The sequence below is a fragment of the Callorhinchus milii genome, unplaced genomic scaffold, assembly GCF_018977255.1.
Source record: "Callorhinchus milii isolate IMCB2004 unplaced genomic scaffold, IMCB_Cmil_1.0 Scaffold4, whole genome shotgun sequence".
Classification (NCBI taxonomy): Eukaryota; Metazoa; Chordata; class Chondrichthyes; order Chimaeriformes; family Callorhinchidae; genus Callorhinchus; species Callorhinchus milii.
The window spans coordinates 6,893,929-6,915,519 of NW_024704745.1; the positions used below are offsets into that span (position 1 = coordinate 6,893,929).

Genomic DNA, 21,591 nt, shown 5'->3' on the forward strand with positions numbered 1-21,591 from the left:
CGGTGAAGCGCTTTGTGACGCTTCAACAACCTGATTTGTTGTATCAAATCAAGGATTATTATTCTCAATAATACTTTCAGAAGCACCAAGACAGCAAAACAAGAGGACACAGGTTTAGGACTGTGAATGGCATTTTCAGAACAGACACAACATCAACAATTTGCATTTATGCACCTTTTACATCGGGGGGACATCCCAGTGAGGGGTTTGCACCCGAACTGCGGGTTGGGATCAGAGAGGTGTGAAGCGTAAGGGGAATGGAGGAGGGAAGATGATCAAAGGCACAGTCGAAAAGGAAGGTCTTAAAACGGTCCTTGAAGGAGGCAAAGGAGGGAATAATTCTGAATAATCAGCAGCTTGTGGAAGGTACTGTTTGACTGAAAGACGTGAGTGCTGCCCTACTGAGCCAGGCTGACACACTAATTACTAATATATAATGTTATAATTGACAACAGAATATTTTGGGGATTTGAAGAATATAACTCTTCTCTAGACGTGCAGTCATTGCTGTATAACATCAAAGTATCCTGTGTCTTCTACCCTAGATCAATGGAATACCTCATCCCATCCCTACAAAAAGCTGGAATTTGGAAAATGGGAACTGCGCATTCCACCAGATGCCAGAGGCTTCTCACCAATACCCCACAAGTCTAAGCTTAAGGTACTTTATAAATGATTCAACACTTACAGAATATTGTAGAAACATTAGCTTGGTTTCAGTACGGTGACTACACATGATCTTGTATGAAATATAAATGGTTCCAAATATATGTTTCTTTGTTTCCTTTTCTGGGTGGGGTGGGTCAAGCAGTGAAGGAAACTTGCACAGTAAGGACCTGTATGTTACAGTGAACCTGAACAATCTGCATCCGAATCCCTTTCTGCTCTATGAGCTGTCAATTCTTTGATGCCGGGGCAGGGAGAAGACACCAGTTCTCCTTGACAAATGAACATAATTTGACAACGATTGGCTTTGCTGCCTTCTTGGTTGTGTAGCTCAGGGAAAGCTGAAAACGGGGTAGAGATGAAAACACAAAAAAAAATTGGTCGGCTAGGTGTCTTGACACATACAGAAACCCATCACCATGCTTCAGAGTATCCCAACCCAATACAGAACAATTACCAGTAGCAGCAGAAAACAAATCATTCTTCCTAACAGTGTGAATTTTGAGTGGGATGCAGTGGCGGGATTCCATCTTTTGAAGGTTACTGCGTGGTGACATCTGTTGAGCTTTTATATTTTGGGTCATAAAATAAATGTGTTGGCTTCAGTGAAGTAGGGCCCAGTTTATTACTGAGGCAGCTCCAGCTGTCTCCATTTGATCTAGCTTGCTAAGGGGAAGGGACAGCCATCATTTACAAGCAGCCCTTGTGCTTGTTTCCTTTTTTCCTGATAAAATCCTTCACCCAGAGTTTTTTCTCTCTGGTTAGCTTGGTTTGTGCTGGCACTGATACAATCTGCCCTGCTACTCCACCTGAATGCTAAATTGAATTCAATAAATTGAATGACTGGTAACATTTGAACTTCAAACTGTCTCAGCTTTAAAACGATAACAACAGCAGCTGGGATGCTACCTCGTCATTATTCAACTCTTGTCCAAATGGTACAGAAGAGAGAGGAAACAGGGAGATATATTTCGCTATGGTTCAGGAATGTTAAACACTGCTTTTGTGTCTTGCCATTTGCAAGTTACATCAGGGATATGTGAGCACACATGGTTTAAAAAGAGTGTTGCTTGCTCACTGCAGACATCCCAAGTCTTTCCATGGTCCCGCGGACCACAAGATTCAAATGCATGGCATGTTTGCCCTTGCACCTGTTGTCTATATCTGTGCCAATGCCTTGCTTCTGTCACATTTTCTGCATCAGAAGATTGTCCCATGTCAGGACTTTGAGCTCACACTCTCAGCTGATGCTCTCACACTGGGGGAAGGGCTATATTGACGATGACACCGTCCTTTAGATGAGATATCGAATTAAGGTTCTGTGTGCCTGTTAAAGATCGGTGGATATTAAAGATCCTAAAGGCACGACTGGAGAAAGGAAGGTGTCTGGCCATGAATCTTCCCCATAAGTTAATCATTCACTCGGGTGTATGAAAATTGGCTGCTGCATTCACCTACAAATATGTTGTGAATTATAAATATGTTATAGGTGCTGTACAGCAAATGTAAGGGTAATTGTAATGTACAAAAATGCAAGTTATTCCACTATTTGTCTGATGACTGAGTGATTGGAGTGAACTGAAGATCTCCATTCATATTTCTGAGGATTGTTGGTGGGAGCGGGGAGAGGAAGACAAATTGTTGGTGGCTGGGAATTGGGTGTCTATTCGCTGTTCTGTTGGCAGAGTCTTAGGAGCATACATCACTCTCACAACTATGTGGTCAGCCTGTGGGAACCATTTATTTTATGGGGCCAACCAGAGAATGAACTTCTTTCAGATCTGAACTTTATGGATCATTGTGGGGATGGATGAGACTGTCTGCAGCCGTGCAGAACAAACTCAAGCTCTTTGTCTCCATTTCGATGTGAATAAATCATGTGGCTGCTGCTGGAGCTGCAGTGTTCCGAAGGAAGAGATGTGAGAGTTATCAGAGTTGAATGGAAGCAAGGATGTTTTTTACCAGACGCTCAACCTTCTGCTGCTCTTGTTTGTGCTGCAGGAGGTTGTTCGTTCTTTCATTTAGTTTGTGTGACCTTAGCACTTTTCAGTCCTGCTTGTGTATTTTTTTTTGAAGTGATGTGTAATTTATTCCTAGAATTGTATTTTTATGTCCGTACCTTTTGTGACCGTGTACAACCACTGCTCCCATTTCATTTGACATCCTTCTCTGGTGCCTCTCATGCAAAAGTCCAGCGCAGATACCTGCCAGGGATGGTTAGTAGCAGATTGAGGTAACAAAGGGCCAGGTTGTTTCTTACTGATGGAGTTTGTTAGTAATGACATGTGACAGCTCATCTTCGGTTTTTGATCTTGTGCCTTTTCCAGTTTGTTTGAGATCCTTTCTGTCCCTTGTAAAATTTGTTTTTATTTTCAAACGTCTTTGCCAGTTATTGTGCTATATATCATGCGCTGTGAGAAAGTGGTCAGCATGTGTTCCCAGCCATCAAAGGCTCTCTTCGTTATAAAAAAAACTGAATGTGAACTTTGAAAGTGTGATAGGTTGGGGTATTGCTTCTGTGGAGCAATCCTCGCGTAATTTTTAGGTGGAATCGCGTGAAAAAAACTGTTTTAGAAAAAGGGTATTTCATATGTCTCTTAAGTAGTTAGAAATTTAGGTTTAGATTACGTGATTTGCGAAGAGGTGTTGACAGTGTCTACACGTCCTCTGTTTTGTCAGGAAACGGACAATTGAACAACTTTCTGGGGATATTAGCAGCTACAGGGTTCATATTCTTAATGTACAAACCCGAGAATTACATTGAAATTTTCAGTACAGTTGGCGGCCGTTTAGCCTATTGTCTGTGCCTCTATCTTTCATGATCTTTCTTCTGCTGGCTGAGGTCCGTCGTCGCTCATAGCCAGAAGGCTTCCTCTGGCCGAGAGACCAGTTGTTTGACAAGTCTGGTGTTCTACAATAAACCCATAAGAATTGAGGGGCTCAGTGCCCCGGGGAGGAGGTGTGCTCTACACTGCAGCCTTGCTCATGGTGAGGCAGTAGGTGCCAAAGGCGTTAATGACAAGTTCCTAAAAACTGTTCTGAAGGCGAGGTGAACAAATGAAAACCAGAAGCACCAACTCACCTTGGAATTGTCCTCCTTGCGCAGGTCAACAGGGTTCTCTCTGAGGCATGTTTTCCGTCATTGTTCCATAGTGCAATCTGTCCACAAAAAAGGATGACTTAGTGAGACCTGGATCTACCGAGAAATCTTAGTGATTTAAGGTGGTGCTTCAGATAGTCACTGCACGGATAACCTAGATATTGGAGGCTCGTGGTTTGATCAGAAAGAAACAGGCTAGAATTGTTCTCGTGAGGAATGTGTAGGACAAGTTGCAGCTTTATATGTGATCATGGAACTTCATAAGGTTCAGGGAAAGCCCACCGACATTGTGTTTCTTGATTTCCACAAGGTTTTCACAATGTAACTACAAACCATGGGAGAACATGGCCAAATCTTAGATTTTATCCGGAATGTGTATTTCAGCTCCAAGATCCATGTAAGGGTTCTTGGTGGACTCACTGAAGCTCTCCCTCTTGAAAGGAGATAAGGCAAGGCTGTCCACTATCACCATCTTATTCAATACATTCATCAATGGCATCAAGGGGTACGGACTTGGTGCATCTTGTCCAGGCTTTCCTGACAGAATAGCAATGCTTCTGTTTGCTGAAGATATTGCACTGCTGGTGGACTCATCTGAGGACCTTATGCGCTGCACTAGATCTTGAACACTTGGCCACTCGGTGGGACATGATGGCGGGCTGTGGTGGACACCAATATTTACATGAGGGACCACACAGAAAAAGGGGCGAAGGGCACTCTGATCATGCTTATCTTCAAGGACAGCAAGGTCCCAATGCGGATCAAGATTGTGACATATAAGTCCAGTCTGCAAATAGTTCTCCTTTTTGGTTCTGAGCTCTTGGTGGTGCAGCGGAGAGGCCCATTTACAAACTCTAGGATTAAGTAGTGAAATGCATTTGTCATAAACTGGGTAAGCTCAGCAAATAGCTGATAAGGAAACTGAGGCTTGAGGCGATAGTTGCTGGAAGGAGTTACCTGGAGTCTGAGTTTGTGAACATTCGGGGCTTTGATTCCCCTGATTGGAATACAGAGAGAGAGGTAAGCAGCTGCTGCTCAAGATCCACACCTCCAACTGGTGGAACCATCACTCAATGGGAAGGAATGTGTATCCAAGCTGTAGAAGTGAAGATAATGGCAATGCTCTCACGCATTTCGTGCTGAGCTGTGTTACCCACCAGAAAGCTCGCAAGGGTGTTCCTTGTACCTGCCATCCACCTAGTGAGGGCTCAATCCCATGCTTGTCAGATGTCAGATGATGAACTGGTGACTTTCCCTCCTGGGTCAAGGGAGGGAAGTGGGGTCTCACAGCTTAACTGGCTGCAAAGTGCCATGCTTGGCAACTGAATGTCGGAATTGAGCAAACAAATTTATCTAAGCACCTGAGAGTGACAGCATAAGGCGGCTGCTCAGACAGCCCACCCCCTCCCTCAGCCCATAGTCATTCCTCTTCCCCTTCAGTAGATGACTGCTCACCACGTGTAACATTTGGCCATTTCAGTATTTCAATGTTTATAGCGAAAAAAGAATGCACTTTTTCCCAGGTCCCCAGGGTGTTTGTTATATCGAGTTCAGCTTGTACACTACATTTACCTTATGTCCCTCGTCAACCGTTTTTATTTCCCCCTCAAAAAATTATATTTAGTTTGTCAAACAGGATCTTCTGAAACCCATGAAGTCTTTTTCTAACTATATTTTCCTCATCAACAAAATTGGTAATGGAGTCTTTGAATAGATTTTATTACTTTTCCCACTACGGTGTCAGGCTAACTGGCATTATTTCCTTTCTTGAAGATGTGTTTGACCTTAGCCACTCTCCAGTCTTCTGGTATGTAATTTCTTCCATTGAGCTATGAAATATAATCTCAGGGGCCTCAGCAATTTCCTCCAATTTTTCTCAGAACCCTCAGGTGTATTCCATCAGGTCCTGGTGCTTTGTCTTCCTTGAGATTACTCAGTTTTTTAACTGCTTCTCAAGATATATTCAGCGCCCCTATCATACCCCTTCCTAATTCTAGTGTTACCCCAATCCCAATATCTCTTTACTTTGTAAAACGGAAGTAAAGTAAATTTAAATTCAAATTTAAACTCAGTGGAGCCAGTGTTACCCAGAGAGAGGCTTGATACCTACCATGCTCTCAAAGCTGTTTGTTGGACATTGCTGGGCCTAAATTGGTTGCTTTGTGCATATAAAATACAGTCATTCCACTCTGTTGTAGAAGATGCAGTAAAACTCATATGTTTATTAATCATATATAAGGAAATGTACTCTTTATTCCGTCGCTGCACGCGCAGAAGAGGCAGTGGACCTCCAATAAATTTGAAAACTTTTCAAGCTCTGAATGGAAAGTGTTTTCGTTTTATTTCAGAGGTGTCACACAACACACTTTACAGTTAAATTCAGCGAAATGATTTGAAGTCTGCTCCTGATGTGATACACACTCCATCAAATGCATATACAGTGGAAGCCGCCTAAGATGGATATGTTTTGTCCTGCTCAAGCGTGTCTGAGGGTAACCAAAGTTCTCTTACCTCTTCCCGTGCAGCTGAGGAGCTGCAGCAGTGCCTCCTCCCTCCCATTGCCATTGAACAGAAAGGAGTTCAATTAGCTGTGACCACAAGGTGATTGACACCTATGAGCCGCTGTTAATTGGTCCCCTTCCCATCCACCGGATGCAGTCACTGCTCCCTTCCCATCACTGGTTGCTGCTGGTTGACAGCCCGCAGCCGCTTATGAATGGATGGAGTCTGAATGGAGCCGCTCGAGACTGTTCACAGAAGGAACGAGTAAGTTGATGCAGCGCGCGGCATTTTATCTTGAATAACCGACTTTTGCCCAAAAGCGTATTCAAAACCGGTAGGAATAGAAATGAATCGGGGCCAGGCATTTTGTCTGATTTTCCTGGCGTCCGAGCTAAACTGATATCCAGCTTAAGTGGCTTCCACTGAATTCCCCGAGTGGTTGTTATTTTTATTACTATTACTTTATTCTTTTCTGCTGTACAGAAATTTTCGGACATTTCAGCTGAATGCAATGAGTCATTGTCAGTCTTTTTGGATATTGTATGATTCAATCCTAGATTTGAAATTCTTTGCCTTATTCCATTTTAATGACTGATTTTTTTTCCCCTTGTGAATTCATATTAAAGGTTTTAAATTCAAATAAGACCTGAAAGGAACGGTTGATTAGTTAGCGTTTTGAGGCTTAACTGCTTATTATTGAGCCTGTGACTTGCCTATTACAGTAGAAATTGGTCTACAGACTCCGTGTAGATCAAGAAAAACAAAACCTTCATTCAATGCAGTATATTTGACTTTGTTACTATACAGAATGATTCTATAAATCTGTGATAAGTAATGCACCTTTGCCATGTCTCATAATAGTGTTGTCAAGAAGGAACTCATCCTTCTTCTTCCCTGCAGCTCCAACCTCCTCCCCTTCTCTGGCCTAGCCCTCAGACTGACTGAACTTGTACACGACCTAGGCATCCAGTTCCCCATTTCTCTGACCAAGACCGCTTTCCTCTACCTCCGCCACATTGCTCACCTTTAACCATATCTCACACCCAACACAATTTAGTGGAATGACAGAGTTTTGAATCAAACCTCTTATTTCATGCACCAATGCCTCCCACTCCGATTTTTCCAATGTGTTCTTTTCTAGTCTCCCCAGCTCCACCATTCATAAATCCAACTGATTCAAAACCTGCCATCTATATTCTCACCTGTACCTGCACTCCCATCACCCCAGTCCGTGCCAGGCTCTGATGGCTCTCTACTTCAGAACAGATCGATTTCAAGATCCTCACCATTGCATACAAATCACTTCTCTCTGTGGCACTTCCCTGTCTCTCTGAGCCCCCCCCCCCATTTGACTATCCACCCCTTTGCAAGGTTGGCTTCTCCATGTCCCTCATTCTCTCCACTTCACAGTCAGCGCCTGTGCCTTCAGCCACTATGCTCTGGAACTCTGCCTCAATCCCTCTGCCTTGCCCCATCTTTGCCCATCTTCAGATCAACCCTGAAGACCTTCCACTTTCACTGTGCCTACGGTTACCTACCTGTGCTACTGTTAAGCACTCCACATGAAGGGTGCTGTATAAAAGCAAGTTGATGTTGCAGTAGTGGTTATTCATCCTTTATGCCGACTTATGGCAGAGATTCTAAGTGGAGGCCATGTGCGTGCCTGTTGAGGTTGTGGGGTAGGGAGGGAATGGAAAATTGGTAGGTAAATGATCGAGGTAAACATCTTACTGAAAGAAGTCTTTCATCCCATTATTTCAGTTCACTCCCCCGCTGGCTCTATCTCCTCTAATCCCATTCCCTGCTCTTTCCGCATCGTGTCTGTGCTGGTCCTCACTCCCCCACTGGAGCTCTCTATTCTAATCCCATTTCCTGCTCTTTCCCCATCGTGTCTGTGCTGGTGCTCGCTCCCCCACTGGAGCTCTCTACTCTAATCCCTGCTCTCTCCCCTTCATGTCTGTGCTGGTGCTCGCTCGCCCACTGGAACTGTCTGCTGTAACCCTATTTACCTGCTCCTTCCTTTTAGTGTGTGTGCTGGTGTTTGCTACCCTCGTGGAGCTCCCTATTTTAATTAATTCCCATGCTCTTTCCTGATCAGTGCTATGCTCATGATAGCTTCTTCTTCTCCTCTTAACATGTTTCCTCAACTTTTTTTCAGTTCCTTTTTGAATCATGTTATGGATTTGTCTTCAGCACTCATTTGTGATAAATTATTCCATAATCTAACCATCTGCTAAAAAAGCAGTTTAGCCTTTGCCTTTGGTAATTATTAATTTATGCCATCTTGTTACTCACTGGCCGATCGATGAAAATAGTAGCTGTTTGTAAAATTTTGAAGATATCCGCAGGCCATTCTGACAGAATACTTTAGCGGTTTGTAAACTAATGAATGATTTTTTTAATAGAAAAAACAAATTTGCTTTAGTACAACAGGTAGATACAGATAATTGAAGTTCACTTTGTATAGATGATGCCAGATGGTTTAATGTGTGTATTTTTCAACAGTTGTAATTGCAAATGAGGAAAAATGTCTTTTACTATTGGTGTCTAACCAAACTAAAGTTGATTCCACATTATGCAGCTGAATTTTGAAGTAGACTCAGTCAGTTTTCCCTCGCACACTCCAGGTGGTCTGCGTTCAGCTGTGCTCAGAATTTCAGCGCTACATCACTTGTGCCACTTCTTAAATTTCACAGTTACTTTGCACAGGATACTTGCAAAACCGTTCCTTTTGCATTGAGTGACACACTGCAATGATATGCGATCCTGTGTGTGGCTCCTTGTTAGATGGTTAAAATGGTGCCGCTTGTTTTTATTTAAAAATTCAGCTATTACTGTAATGGTAAGTACTGTATTATTATGACCGTTCCTTCGGAGTCCTGTAGCTCAGTGGTTTGGAGTCCTGTAGCTCAGTGGTTAGAGCACTCGCTTTGCAAGCGAGAGACCTGAGTTCAATTCCAGGCAGAGGGCGAAACCTTGGGCAAGTTTCCTTACTCCACACAGAGCCTAATAATAATCCCTCCAAACCAAAGACAATAATAAATTGGTCATTTTCAATCTACGACTGTTTGTGGGACATTGCTGTGCGCAATTGGCTGCCGCGTTCGCCCACAAATAGACAGTCAATTCACTTTACAGTGTGTTTTGTGAAGCGCTTTGGGACGTCCTTCCGACGTGAAAAGCGCTATATCAAATGCAAGGATTATTATTATTATTATTATTATTATTATTATTATTATGACTCTATTCCTTACATTTGATCGGTTATAGCACTCGTTTGTGTCAAGAGGACATCTGAAACTGCATCACAGGATTCATTGTAAAGTGTAGTGACTGTTTTGTAGGCAGACATGTTTTGTTCACAAAATGTTTGGGGAAGCATTGAATTCTAAATTATTTTGGAGTTAAGTTAAAATCAGTTTGTAATTTTAAACCTAATTACCACTGTTATCATTTTATCCCTTACCTCATAATCTCAATCTCTTAGTGATCTCAGTCAAGACTGACTCTCCATTTAAGTACTTGGGGAGCATTGTATTGTCCGAAGTTCTATCCTTCAATTGATAAACCGAGGTCCTGTCTGTTCGGATGAATGTTCAAGATCCTGCAACACTATTAGAAACAAGGAGTTTCTCCTAATCTTCTGTCCAGTAATCATTGCAGATTAATTGAGCGTTTACTTCATGATTGTCCTACTTGACTATTAGTTTGTCTCCTCCAGCAGGTTCTCCTCCTGCCATGCACAGTGGTCTGCAGCCTACCTCGGTTCCCTGCTCTTATTTAAATTACCCACTGGGGGCCACACAGTGCACAAATCCTGTTACATAGCTACTGCACTTGACTGCAATTCCCTGTAAAGTGCTTTAAGAAGTTCTAATGTTATGTCAAATACAAAAATTATTTGTAATCTGTACAGTTTTATTTGCGTTAAAAGAAGCTGTTAATTTTGAGTGAGAGGTTCTTTAATGCTTTTGAAACCTCAATTTTTTAAAAAGGAATCAAACACTTTTGGGGAAGAAAAGACAAGAGGGAAAATAAAGTTCTCCAACTGGATTGGCATTCTGCGGCACAATAAATTGGAAGTGCAGTGTGTTCAGCCACCTCAGTAAATAACCATAAATATCTTTAATCGTTTTTTAAAAAAGCTTTAATATCTGTACTAATGATCTAACTATAGATATTTTTTGTGCACCATAAGCTGGTAATTGTGTGAGGTTATGCAGTGGCAGGCAAAGTGCTAAATATTTATTTTTCTTTGCTGTTTTGTTGAGTATCCTGTGTTGAAGTTCCAAAAATATCTTTGAATAGAACATTAATCTGTAAGAATTTTATGTGACCAAAGTTATTTCTGGAGCTTTGAAGTGAAGTGAAACCTTACATTGACATCCTGTTAGAGTGAAAATGTAAGATCTTTCACATAGCATAGTTGGTTCTTGCCATAAGTGGTTTGAATTTATCCTGTTGAACGTTACAGCACAGAAGGTAGAAGACAACTGAAAGCGTGGTCAAAGTATGTCTTGAAGCTTTGAAAGTGGGTAGGGAGGGGCGAGTCAGAGGGACTCTGGGATGGAGTTCTCGCGAGCGAGGGCAGAATAGCTGAAAGCTCTTCTGCTATCAATGGAGCAGATGACACAGGCGACAGGAAGATGGCCAGTGTTCATCTGCACCCGGCAGGTCATTACACATCCTAACCACTCTCTGTGTAAATAAAAAAAATTCCTAATCTCTTTTATTATTTTAAATTGATCCCTTCAAGTCACTGATTCATCGATTAATGAAATCATTTTTCATTTTCGACTCGTAAAACACTCATCATTTTAAAGCACTTCATCAGATCTCCACTGAACATTTTCGGTTCCTGATGAAAAAAAGGCCCAGTTCTTCCAATATCTACTCTTGGGTCAAACCACTCATTCTACATATCATCCCAGTAAATCTCCTCTGCACCCTCCATAATGCCCGAATATCTTTTTTAAAGTGGTTACAGAACTCGCCTCGCAAGCGAGAAACCTGAGTTTGATTCCCTGCAAGGCGAAACCTTGGGCAAGTTTCCTTACTCCAAACGCCTAATAATAATCCCTCAAGAAAATTTTTTTATAAATTGGTCACTTCAATCCATGACTGTTTGTGGGACACTGTTGTGCAAAATTGGCTGCTGCGTTTCGCCCACAAATTTAGTCAATTCACTTTACAGTATATTCTGTGAAGCCTTTGAGACATCTAGAAGATGTGAAAAAAAAACTGAACTTGTACATGGACCTAGGCTTAACGTCTCATTCAAAGAAAGGATCTTTGATAATTCATATCAAAGTCTTGATGTGGAGCATGAACCCACAATCATCTGGCCGAGTGGTAAGAGCACTTCCAACTGAGCCAAGCAGACACATTACAAACTGATTGTGTATCTTTGTCTGATTGAATCTTAAGAACTGAAAGGATATAGATAGTCTGAATCCTGATTATGTTATCAGGGACCGTACTGTACATATGTACTGTTTTCTGTATAAATGAATTAAATCTGAGTCAACCTTCCCATTTCTAAGGTTGGGTCTACGTCCTTATTACAAGTATTTTCACCATATAAACCACTAATCTAGCCCCACTTGCTTGTGCATTCCCTTTAATATTCTTCTTTCTGATTCCCTCTTAATAGAATTGATGGATAACAATAATAATACTGCACTTGATGTGCAGTATATCATGTCTGGAAGTGCCTCAGGATATCCTGTAAAGTATAGTGACTATATATCTGTAGGAGAACGCAGCAGCCAAGTTGTGCACGACATCCCACAAACAGCCGTGAATGACCAGTTTAATTTGCAGGATTGTTGGTCAGAACACCGAGAGAAACTCAGTTTAGGATGAGCCCAGTAGTTCATGGCAAAGAATGGCACTTTCCAACCACTCAATGAGTGAGGTTTGGCAACAAGAGTTGGATAAGTGTGATATCCTATATGTCTTTTGTGAAGCTGCCATTCCCCTAACAGAATCATGTTGTAAAACTGTAGAAAAATTCTGACATTGAACCTCTCTCTGAACCAGTCCTCAGTGCCATTAGCCGTTTGTAAGCAGCAGGTTCCCATTGCTAATTTTAACTGCCAATAATATGCTTTAGTTTCTCATGGCCACAAAGTACATTAAAATGAAATCAGCAATGGTGGAGGAGGTAAAAGGGTGTAACTTAATCTTGGAATGCAGTGGCTGGGGTTGAGTAAGAGGGTATTGGCTGGGGCTAGGTAGGGGGTGGGTTATCTGGGAGGGTTGGCTGGGGTCTGGGGTTGGGGCGGGTTGGCTGATTTTGTGTTGTTCAATGCAGTTGAGATCCAAATACACATAAATTACATGTGAATAATGAGTTCAGCTCCTCTTGTGTTGCACCTGTTTCTTTTATTCTTCATCCAGGTCCCAGGACTTGTTCACTTTCTCGGATTGCCCTTTAAGATGGCAGCTGATCTTTTGAAAGACGTATTGGTTATTAAATCTGGCGACCGGCATCAATATTTCAGTATTTGTGCCTTGCTTTTTATTTTTTGTTAATGGCAGTGCTGTTGTGCAGAAAGCATGGCTGCTGAAACGGCACAGGTGTTTATTTTATAATCCCCATAGCTGTGCACAATCCCTAACTGAGGGAAGTGGGCAGTATGCATTTCGAGCACTGCCTTGAGGATTATCTTACCAGATGGGCTCCAAAGGAGTTGAATCGTGGTCCCGTCTGAGTAGGTAATAAGTTGCAGTGCTGTCTGTAAATGCTTAATGAATGATTCTCACCATCTGTACAGTTTCATAAAGCAGAGGGTACAGAGAATTATGAAATGTTTGACTTTATTTTTTTTAAAAAGTACAATATTTTTTGTTTAAGCATTACTACTGGCTCATCTGGGGAGTGGAAGTGCTGAGTTACTGAGGCTGTGTGAAAGGAAGACTCGGTGCAACAGCAGTTATCTCAGCCATTAATCGAGGCTGATCATGGCTCCTAGTTCGATCTGTTTACTGAATTTCCTCTGGGTTTTCAGAAACTGCACCAATCAGCACCTCAGGTAGAACTTCACTTGTTTGAAACCAAATTATCTAAAAATATAAGCAAACAAAAAAGGTCAATCATAATTCTTCCTCATACATTGAACCCCCAAATACACTGGAGTTGTCATTGAAGTGGGAAAGCAATAGTATTCTGCCCTTGACCTCACAGTAACACATGCATGATCCCTTGTCCGTGTTGTCCAGGGGTCCACTTAACAACTTACAATTTAATGGATCTTTTACAAAAAATAAACCTCTCAAAGCACTTTACAGAATGAGATGGATTAGAACCGAAGTGAAAGTATTTGTGGAGGTAAATGCAGCAGCTAATCTGCCTCAGCAATATCCCACTACCACAAGATGAATAAAACTCTTTTTTTTTAGACCCCTGTTCTCTTTTCATTGTCGACAGGACTGTTTGACACCAAAAGCAATGTCAGATTGATTTTAAACTGTTCGCAGTGTTTGAGTTTCTTTAAATACACTACATGTACATGTACGTTTCAATTTACACAGAATAAGGAGCCTGATCTTTAGAGTGTGAAACTGCTCAGATTGAAGCCCAAGAGCTGGTTAACACTGAAAGTCAACTATCAAAGTTGTAAGTCTTGCTTTTCTCGCTGTTGGTGACTGCCACACACTGTGTCCTCCTCACACTGTTCAGAATGATGCAAACGAAGAACAATATTATTATTGTAACAATAAATTGCATCTATATAGTTTTTATATAGCACTCTTCACATCATTATTTATATTGGCAACAGCTCTCTTGGTTTGCCAACAAAATAAATATTCTTGATTGAATATTTCCTGATTTGTGGCATAAATCAATAAATATTAATTGAAGAAAAAGTTGATAACAAACATTGATGTAAAAGGGACATGTAAAATAGACCAATGCTAATGTTCTTGGCAGCCGCATGGACCATGGGTTGGACACTACTGACTTAGGAGAATGTCTCAAGCTGCTTCACAAAGGCAGAGTGAGAGCACAAGTTTGGATGGAGAAATGGGGGAATGCCCTGGGTGCAGTTCAAAGATTTGTAAACAGGTACTGAAAGTGGAGAGAGAAGGAGCAAGAGGACAGGATGTTGAAAATTTGCGGGGTGGCTAAAGTGTGCCTGCTGATGGGGCAGAGACAGCGGGAGGCATGAAGCAGGTCAGAGTTGGCGGAGCAGAGAGGATAGTTGGAGAGGGTAGGATAACAGGAGATGGCAGACGTAAGATTGGCTACAGGCACTGTATAGGCAATTGAAGGTGAGGACAAGGTTTTTAAGAGTTGATCCGGGGTATCGGGAGCCAGGTATGGATGGGGTGATGGGATCCCAGAGTCTAGGGTGAAAGAGAATGTGGGCTAGAGTCCTAGATGATCAGGAGCTTTCGGGGGGCAGAGCTGGAGAGGGCGGTGAGCAGAGAGGTGGAGAAGTCAAGTCTGAAGGTGACAAATAAAACAACGAAAGCTTTGAGAAATAAACTTTTTATCGTTCTAAGCAGTTACTTGTTTCTGGTGTCACATCTCAGCATCCATTTGTTTGATCCCTACATTTAAAAAAATTGCATTCTTCCCACTTAATTTCTTCTCCGCTCTGTCCCCCAAGTGGATTGATAAAGCTTCCGTGCCCCGTCTTCACTGCTTAGTGCATTGTAATCTCTGGAACTCTCTTTGTTGTGTGTTTCCAGATGCGTTGTGGCTTTTATCTCTGGAAGAGCTTCTGGTTAGGTTTCAGCATTGACTTCACTGTCCATTCAGCTCCTAAACCAGCAATTGCTGCTAGCAATAGCTTCTTATTTTTTATGTTATTCACGAAAGTGGGGGGGATGGAAACTCTTGAAAAATATAAACTGGATTTGAAGCTGGCTCCTTTTAATTATTCTTTCTAATATGGGTTTTATTTGCCTAGAGAAACGTTTTTCCCCCGCAACACATTTTCAAGCCAACTTTAGTAGCTTAGAAAGTATACAATTTGCATGTTGTAAAATCCTAAAGAGTAATCAGAAGTAATATTCCCCTTTAATTGCGATAATTACTGATTCTTGTAACTCGAATGCAAATAAAGCAGAGCGCCCACAGCAATTCCTGAGTTACAGCTGAATCTACAAAAGCATCGAGTGAAGTTAGTTTTCAAAAGCGTCTCTTTTTGAGCTTCTCTCTTCAAGGTAATATCTTCTCTGTGCACTATCCCCAGCTTAAAGAGATTTGCAGTGCGGGAGATCCTGTGTGCAAGGCAGCAATGATCCAGCACATTGCTTCCATTGTTGCCCTGCGCTACCAGGCTAGAAAGATGTCTTCGTAGCTGTGTTGAGTGAGAGCTTTTTTCCCCCCCATCTTCTCGTCAAGTATCTTCTAACCTCCACCCTCTTCTCTTGACAGTTCTGCTCCCACACCCCCCCCCCCCCTCCCACACCCCACTCGGTGACTGGTAGATCCTCTCCCCCCCCCCCCATCATTTCGCCTGTCGCCTGTTGAATTTCCTCCCCCACCCCCTTTGCCTGGCAGTTCTATTCTCTCCCCGGCGCCTCCCATCCCTTGCCTTTTGCGTGTTTCTTTCTCCTCTCTTGCTGAGTTGCTCCTTCCTTCCTCTTTCCCACCCCCAACACACACGCACTTTGCTATTTAAGCGCTCTGGAACGCTACCCAGTGAGAAGGGTGCTTTATAAATGCAAGGTGTTCTTGTTGATATATTGTCTGGCAGTTCTTTCCTCTCGTCCTGCTACTGCCGTGTGGTTTCTTTCTCTCCCTACCCCCACCCCACAGACACACACACACACACACATCACCTTTCCCTCCTGGCAGTTCTCCTCTCCTGTTAATTATTTTTGTATCTGCTGTGTGCTGAGCTGCTGCCAAGTCAGAAAAGGATCTGATGATTTGGATAGGCATCGAAACAAAGAGTTGCCCAGCGCAGCAGGACTGCGGGTTGATTTACCCCATCAGTTTATTACAGTATCAGTTTATTGCAGACTTTTTATTCTGTCATGTCTATGAGGGGAGGGAGAATCCTGTTAAAATAACAGTTTCTCTCCACATGTAGACCATTTCGAGCCTCTTCCTTGTCTTTCCCCTCCTCCTCCGAGATGTAAAATGGTAACTTTGAAAGCACTCTCCCATAGTCATCGTCTGACTTTCATAAGGGTTGTATTATTTTTATTGCAGTGACATTTGGTAGACTGAAAGGGAAAATGTTGTGCTCGCTTGTGTTTCTACAATTGCAGAGTGATGGCTCCCTCTCTTGGCAGGTGGAAGCTGCTCATGTTTTATGGGAGGCCGGCTTTTTCACTAATCAATGCCAGTAATCTTGCAGAAGTTGCTGCTATAATATTTTTAGATTGTAATGACTCTTCTCTTCCATGACAGCACTTTTATTAAATAAGAGAAATTCTGGTTAGATTTACATTCCCTTATAGTGTAGAGACTGAATAATTTCCATATGCTAGAACCATGTTCTCGGGAACATTCTTCCCTCCCTCATTTGTGCTGGTCAGCATGGCTAGTAATGTAGCACTGTGTTTGAGATACCATCCTTCAAATTAGACTATACAATTCCATTTGTATAGCGCCTTTCATGTCGGGAAGACATCCCAAAAGCCGCCTGAAACCCTGGTCCATGCCTTTGTCACCGCTCGGCCGGACTATTCAAATGCCCTCCTTGCCGGTCTCCCCTCCACTACCATCCATAAAATCCCGGTCATAAAAATCTCTGCCGCCCGCATTCTTACCTGCACCAAACTCCGCTCCCCAATTACCCCAGTCCTTGCCAGACTGCGCTGGCTGCCTGTCCCAGAGAGGATCGACTTCAAGATCCTCACCCTTGTCTTCAAATCCCTCTGCACCCCCTACTTTTCTGACCTCTCTCACAACAGTGCCCCATTGCTTTCGTTCCACCGGGTCTGGCCTCCTCCGAGTCCTCCGCTCCACCTTCGGCCACTATACCCCGAGGCTCTGGAACTCACTTCCTCACTCCCTTCGCCTCGCCCCCTCTCTTCCTATTTTTCGGTCTCTGCTGAAGACCTTTCTTTTCGAACCGCGCCTTTGTTCACCTTCCTCTCCCTCCCCTGGCTCGGCCCCGGGATCCATTACTGTGAAGAGCGCTGAGACGTCCGGCGTGGAAGGCGCTATATAAATCCAAGTTGTTTTTGGACAGACAGAGTTACGGATCCTAGCTGAGGGTCGGGGTGGGAAAGGGGGGAGGACAGGGGGCAGAGTTCTGGATGATCTGCAGCCTGTGAAGGGAGGAGTTGGGGAGGCCGACAAGCAGTGAGTTTACATAGTCAAGCCTCGATGTAATGAAGCGTGTATGAGGGTTTCGGCGGCCTGCGGTGTGAGATAGTGACGGGCCGTGCAATGTTGCGGAGGTGGGGGAAGGCAGAGCGGGTCATGGTGCAGATGTGGGGTAGAAAGGATAGTTGAGGGTCAAACAAGACCCCACGGTTCCAGACTCACTTAGCAAGATGGAGTGTGCAACCATGGATGGTGATGCGTCAGCGCCTGAGGTGAGGAGGTGCTGACGGGAGCCAATCAGAGGGTCTCGGTCTTGTTGACTTTCGACTGAAGAAAGTTAGCGCTCACCCAGAACTTGATGTCTGACAGCAGTGGAGTCAAGCGTGGAGGCAGAGAGGTACAGTTGGGTGTCATCCGCATACATATGGAAGTTGACCCCATGTCTGTGGATGATGTCACCAAGAGGGAGCATATAGATGTTGAAGAGGAGGGGACCAAGACCAGAGCCCTGAGGAACACTGCATGAGACGAGACGGTCCGGGGGCTTGAGGCGAAGCCGTTTGAGGAGATGATGTGCAGGTGGTGTGAGAGGTACGAGCTGAACCTTTCAAGGACAGCACCGTGGAGGTTGAGGTGAGAGGAGAGACAGTGAATGAGGATAGAGTGGTCGACAAATTAACTGAGTTCTGTAAGTTTTGTTGATCGTTAAAAGATCCAGTGGGAAAAAGAAGAGAATTTCCCCCAGTGTCCTGGCCAACAATCCTCCAGATATATTGTTTTTTGGACCTTGCTAGGGGAATTTCTGCTGCTCTTGCTATGTAAAAACAGTCACTATAATTGACCATAATTGCTGAAGATAATTTGATATGTTAATGCACTATGAAATTTTTTTTTGTACATTTCTGTTGGAGAATCTGTCCAAGAATGGTGAATTGCAAGCATCACATGTGTCGGAGCTACCATACTGAACTGGACGAAGGATTATTTATGAGAGTGCTGATGACTGTTCAAAAGGAAGTCACAAACTTACTCCAAATAGGATTGGGAGAAGAGAAGAATGAGTGTCTACTCAGGAGCGGGAAGGAGAAAGTTTTGATATGACCCAGGCATAGTTCCGATGTATTTGGCCCGATTGGACTAAGAGCCTGAGATTCTGAATTTCGCAGAGCAAATTGTTCTCCTCAGACCACGCTACTTAGACAAAGTAAAATCGATTTCTGTTAGAAAATAATATCTCGGGATACAATATATAATTTGGAACCCGACATGTCAAGCGACTGTCAGGATGGTGGAAGGCGAACTGGATGGACCATGGTCTTCTTTTGCCTAGAAAATTCTTATGTTCTTATGTTGTCTGATTGTTCAGACCAGCTGGCAAATTTGTTGCACATGTGATAACGTCCTCCACAGAGGAATTATAGATATCCATTGTTTGTACACTGACAACTGGAGCCAATCACCTTGAACAGATGAGTTATCATTAAGAGACAGTGACACCATCGTAGATGGTAACTGGGAAAATTCATGCTGATCCACGGGAGCGAAACTGAGCAAGATATCCTGCCTAAGTTCTACTTCAACCCAGCTGTTTGAATTTTGATAACAGATGGTGATAATTGAAGAGACAATTGAAATACCCGGATAAACCCATGGTTGAAGACAGTGATAATTGAAATCTGCAATTTATCTCTGATCATGCTTATTAGAAGTGCAAGGAAAGATGGGAATGAAAGAATGTTTTCATTCCTGAGGGCAGTTAAGAATTTAAAGTTATGGGACAGAAGTGGGATTGGAGAGATTTTTTATTGAATTCTGCAATTTCTTGGAGAAAGGTGTTTTGAATTTTTTTCATAAAATCCTTATTAATAATATCACTTAAAAGCTTGTATTGTTTCCCAGGACATGGACCTCCTGAGGTTTGCAAAGCAGCCATCAGCTCGCTATCTGTGTTGCTATTTCAATTACAGTTTAGCGTGGTTGAGGTTGAGGATGCCCACAGCCTCCAGCTCCCTTTAATAACTCCAATATAACTTCCAAGTGAGGCTTGTTTTGCTGTGACTGGTTATGATTTACAAGGCCGCAGCTGCCCACATCTAACTGTCTCTTATGAAATCCCTGAATCGAGCATTACTCTTTGCATTTGGGTTTTGCCCTGTTCACTTATGGCCTATCTTTCATCTTCTTAGCCTCGAAGTTCTTCATTCCTGTCAACTCTTATCACTGGCTACAGTATTAAATTGTGGCTTATATTAACCTTCAACCTTCTTCCACCCAATTGATTCTCAAAGCAGTCTCTCCTCAGATGATGGATTGAGTTGGTGTTTTTTTCAAATAGGTGGTTCTGAATTCCAGTTCATCACCATTACACCCTTATCAGAGTTGGAAGCAACGATTACAAAAAAGGGAACCTCATTGGAACAATCCTGAAATCTGTGTGATGGATCTGGATTCATTAAGAAAATTAGGAAAGATGTTTGTACCGTGTTCATGTTGTCATATGAGTAAAATAAGTTTATCTCGGGTTATTCTGCAGAGTGCTGTAGTTCCCTGCATTGGAAGTGCCTTTGTACTGACTTTTTATCAGACGCATAGTATAGGCCTCAGTCTAAAATGTTTTCTGTAGATTGGATCAGCGAGATGTGTTCTAGTTTTGGGGTTAGAGGCTATGTGTTCAACCCCATATAGAACTTGACCTCACAGTCCAGATTGATTGTTGTTTTGGTCAGCCATGTATCTGATACATGCGGAAACCCATCACCATGCTTAAGAGCATCCAAACTAAGCTGAGATTTCCATGTATCCCACTCGCACATGGAAATTCCAGAGATAGATTGTTGGAATGGATTGACACTTGTTTGTGATCCTCGGAGGTTCCGTAGTTTGTGGATGTTAAAGATCCCACAAAATATACAGTCACTACACTTTACAGTATATCCTGTGAAGCGCTTTGAGGAGTCTCAAAGACTCAAATGCAAGGATTATTATTATTATCCCATGACACTATTGGAAAGTAGGTGGTGTCCAAAATTGTTCTGGATAAATAGATCATTCCCTTCATGGCTAGGAACTTGATGGGTGCAAAATTGACTGTTCTTCCACATTTGTCCACAACATGTACACTAAACTTTAACAGAAGTTACTTGTGAAGCGCTTTGAGACATTTCAACAATATGGAATCGAGGAAATGAGGAATCGAATATTTTAACAAAATAAATCCATTCAAACGCTAGCAAATAATGAATATTTTTCTTTTTCTTTCCTAGGTGTTGATACACAACAAAAAATCAGAACTGCTCTACCGCATATCCCCCTGGGCAAAGCATGTAGTGCCTAGTGAAAAGAATATTACTTACGACTGGTTACATTGGGACCCAGCCCAGCCATATCTGGTAAGCAACTTACTTGTTTATCCTTCACGTAGTTACTGGGGAGATAAGACCTAATTTAATATGTGGTAAATACTAATGCTGATTTGCTGGAGCCAGGCGAGTCGAAACTGTGCTTGCAGGATATTAAGTTGAACCCTGTCCTCACATAGGAATAGTTAAAACTGTCAGCCCTTCCTCACACAGCTTGTCAGGCTTTTCTGCTATTTTATTAGATCCAGGCAGATCTTTTCCCCGTAACTTTAAATTTCTTCCTGAATAATCTATCAGTTTTTAAAACACCTCAATCCAGCCTGCACCTGCGGCCATATTTTCTGCCTGGGGAAAGGTTTCTGTATGAGTTGTAATGTTGTATGTTAAAGCCCCACAATTTAGGTTGCTACTCCAATGCTGGGGAAGCTCTTGCTGAAACATCCCCATTGAAATAATGCTGAACTGTTAAATGTTTTCAATTTAATAGCCCTGGATCTTCAATGAGGGTTAAATGGAGAATATTTCATTTTAACTTCAAATGGATATAGATCCATCATATTTCTTACAGCAATAATTGGTCCATTGATTAAAAAAAGGAATACTTTGCTTGTTGAGATGCCTTCCCTAATTTCAATGTGGTACAAATGTACTGGATATGCACATCATTTGTCTGTCAGTATGAATTGGATTTCATCACAATAAAAGGAAACGTTATAGTGCATATA

General features: G+C 42.5%; 1 protein-coding gene across 2 annotated transcripts in view; it reads left to right on the plus strand.

Moving 5' to 3' along the window:
• Positions 1–21,591, plus strand: part of gbe1b (glucan (1,4-alpha-), branching enzyme 1b) — a 162,864-nt gene that overhangs the window by 34,951 nt on the left and 106,322 nt on the right. For both annotated transcript variants that reach the window (XM_007903568.2, XM_007903569.2), the window contains exons 3-4: positions 546–661; positions 20,771–20,896. In XM_007903568.2, coding sequence (XP_007901759.1) covers positions 546–661; positions 20,771–20,896 — 242 coding nt within the window. The remainder of the gene's footprint in view (positions 1–545; positions 662–20,770; positions 20,897–21,591) is intronic.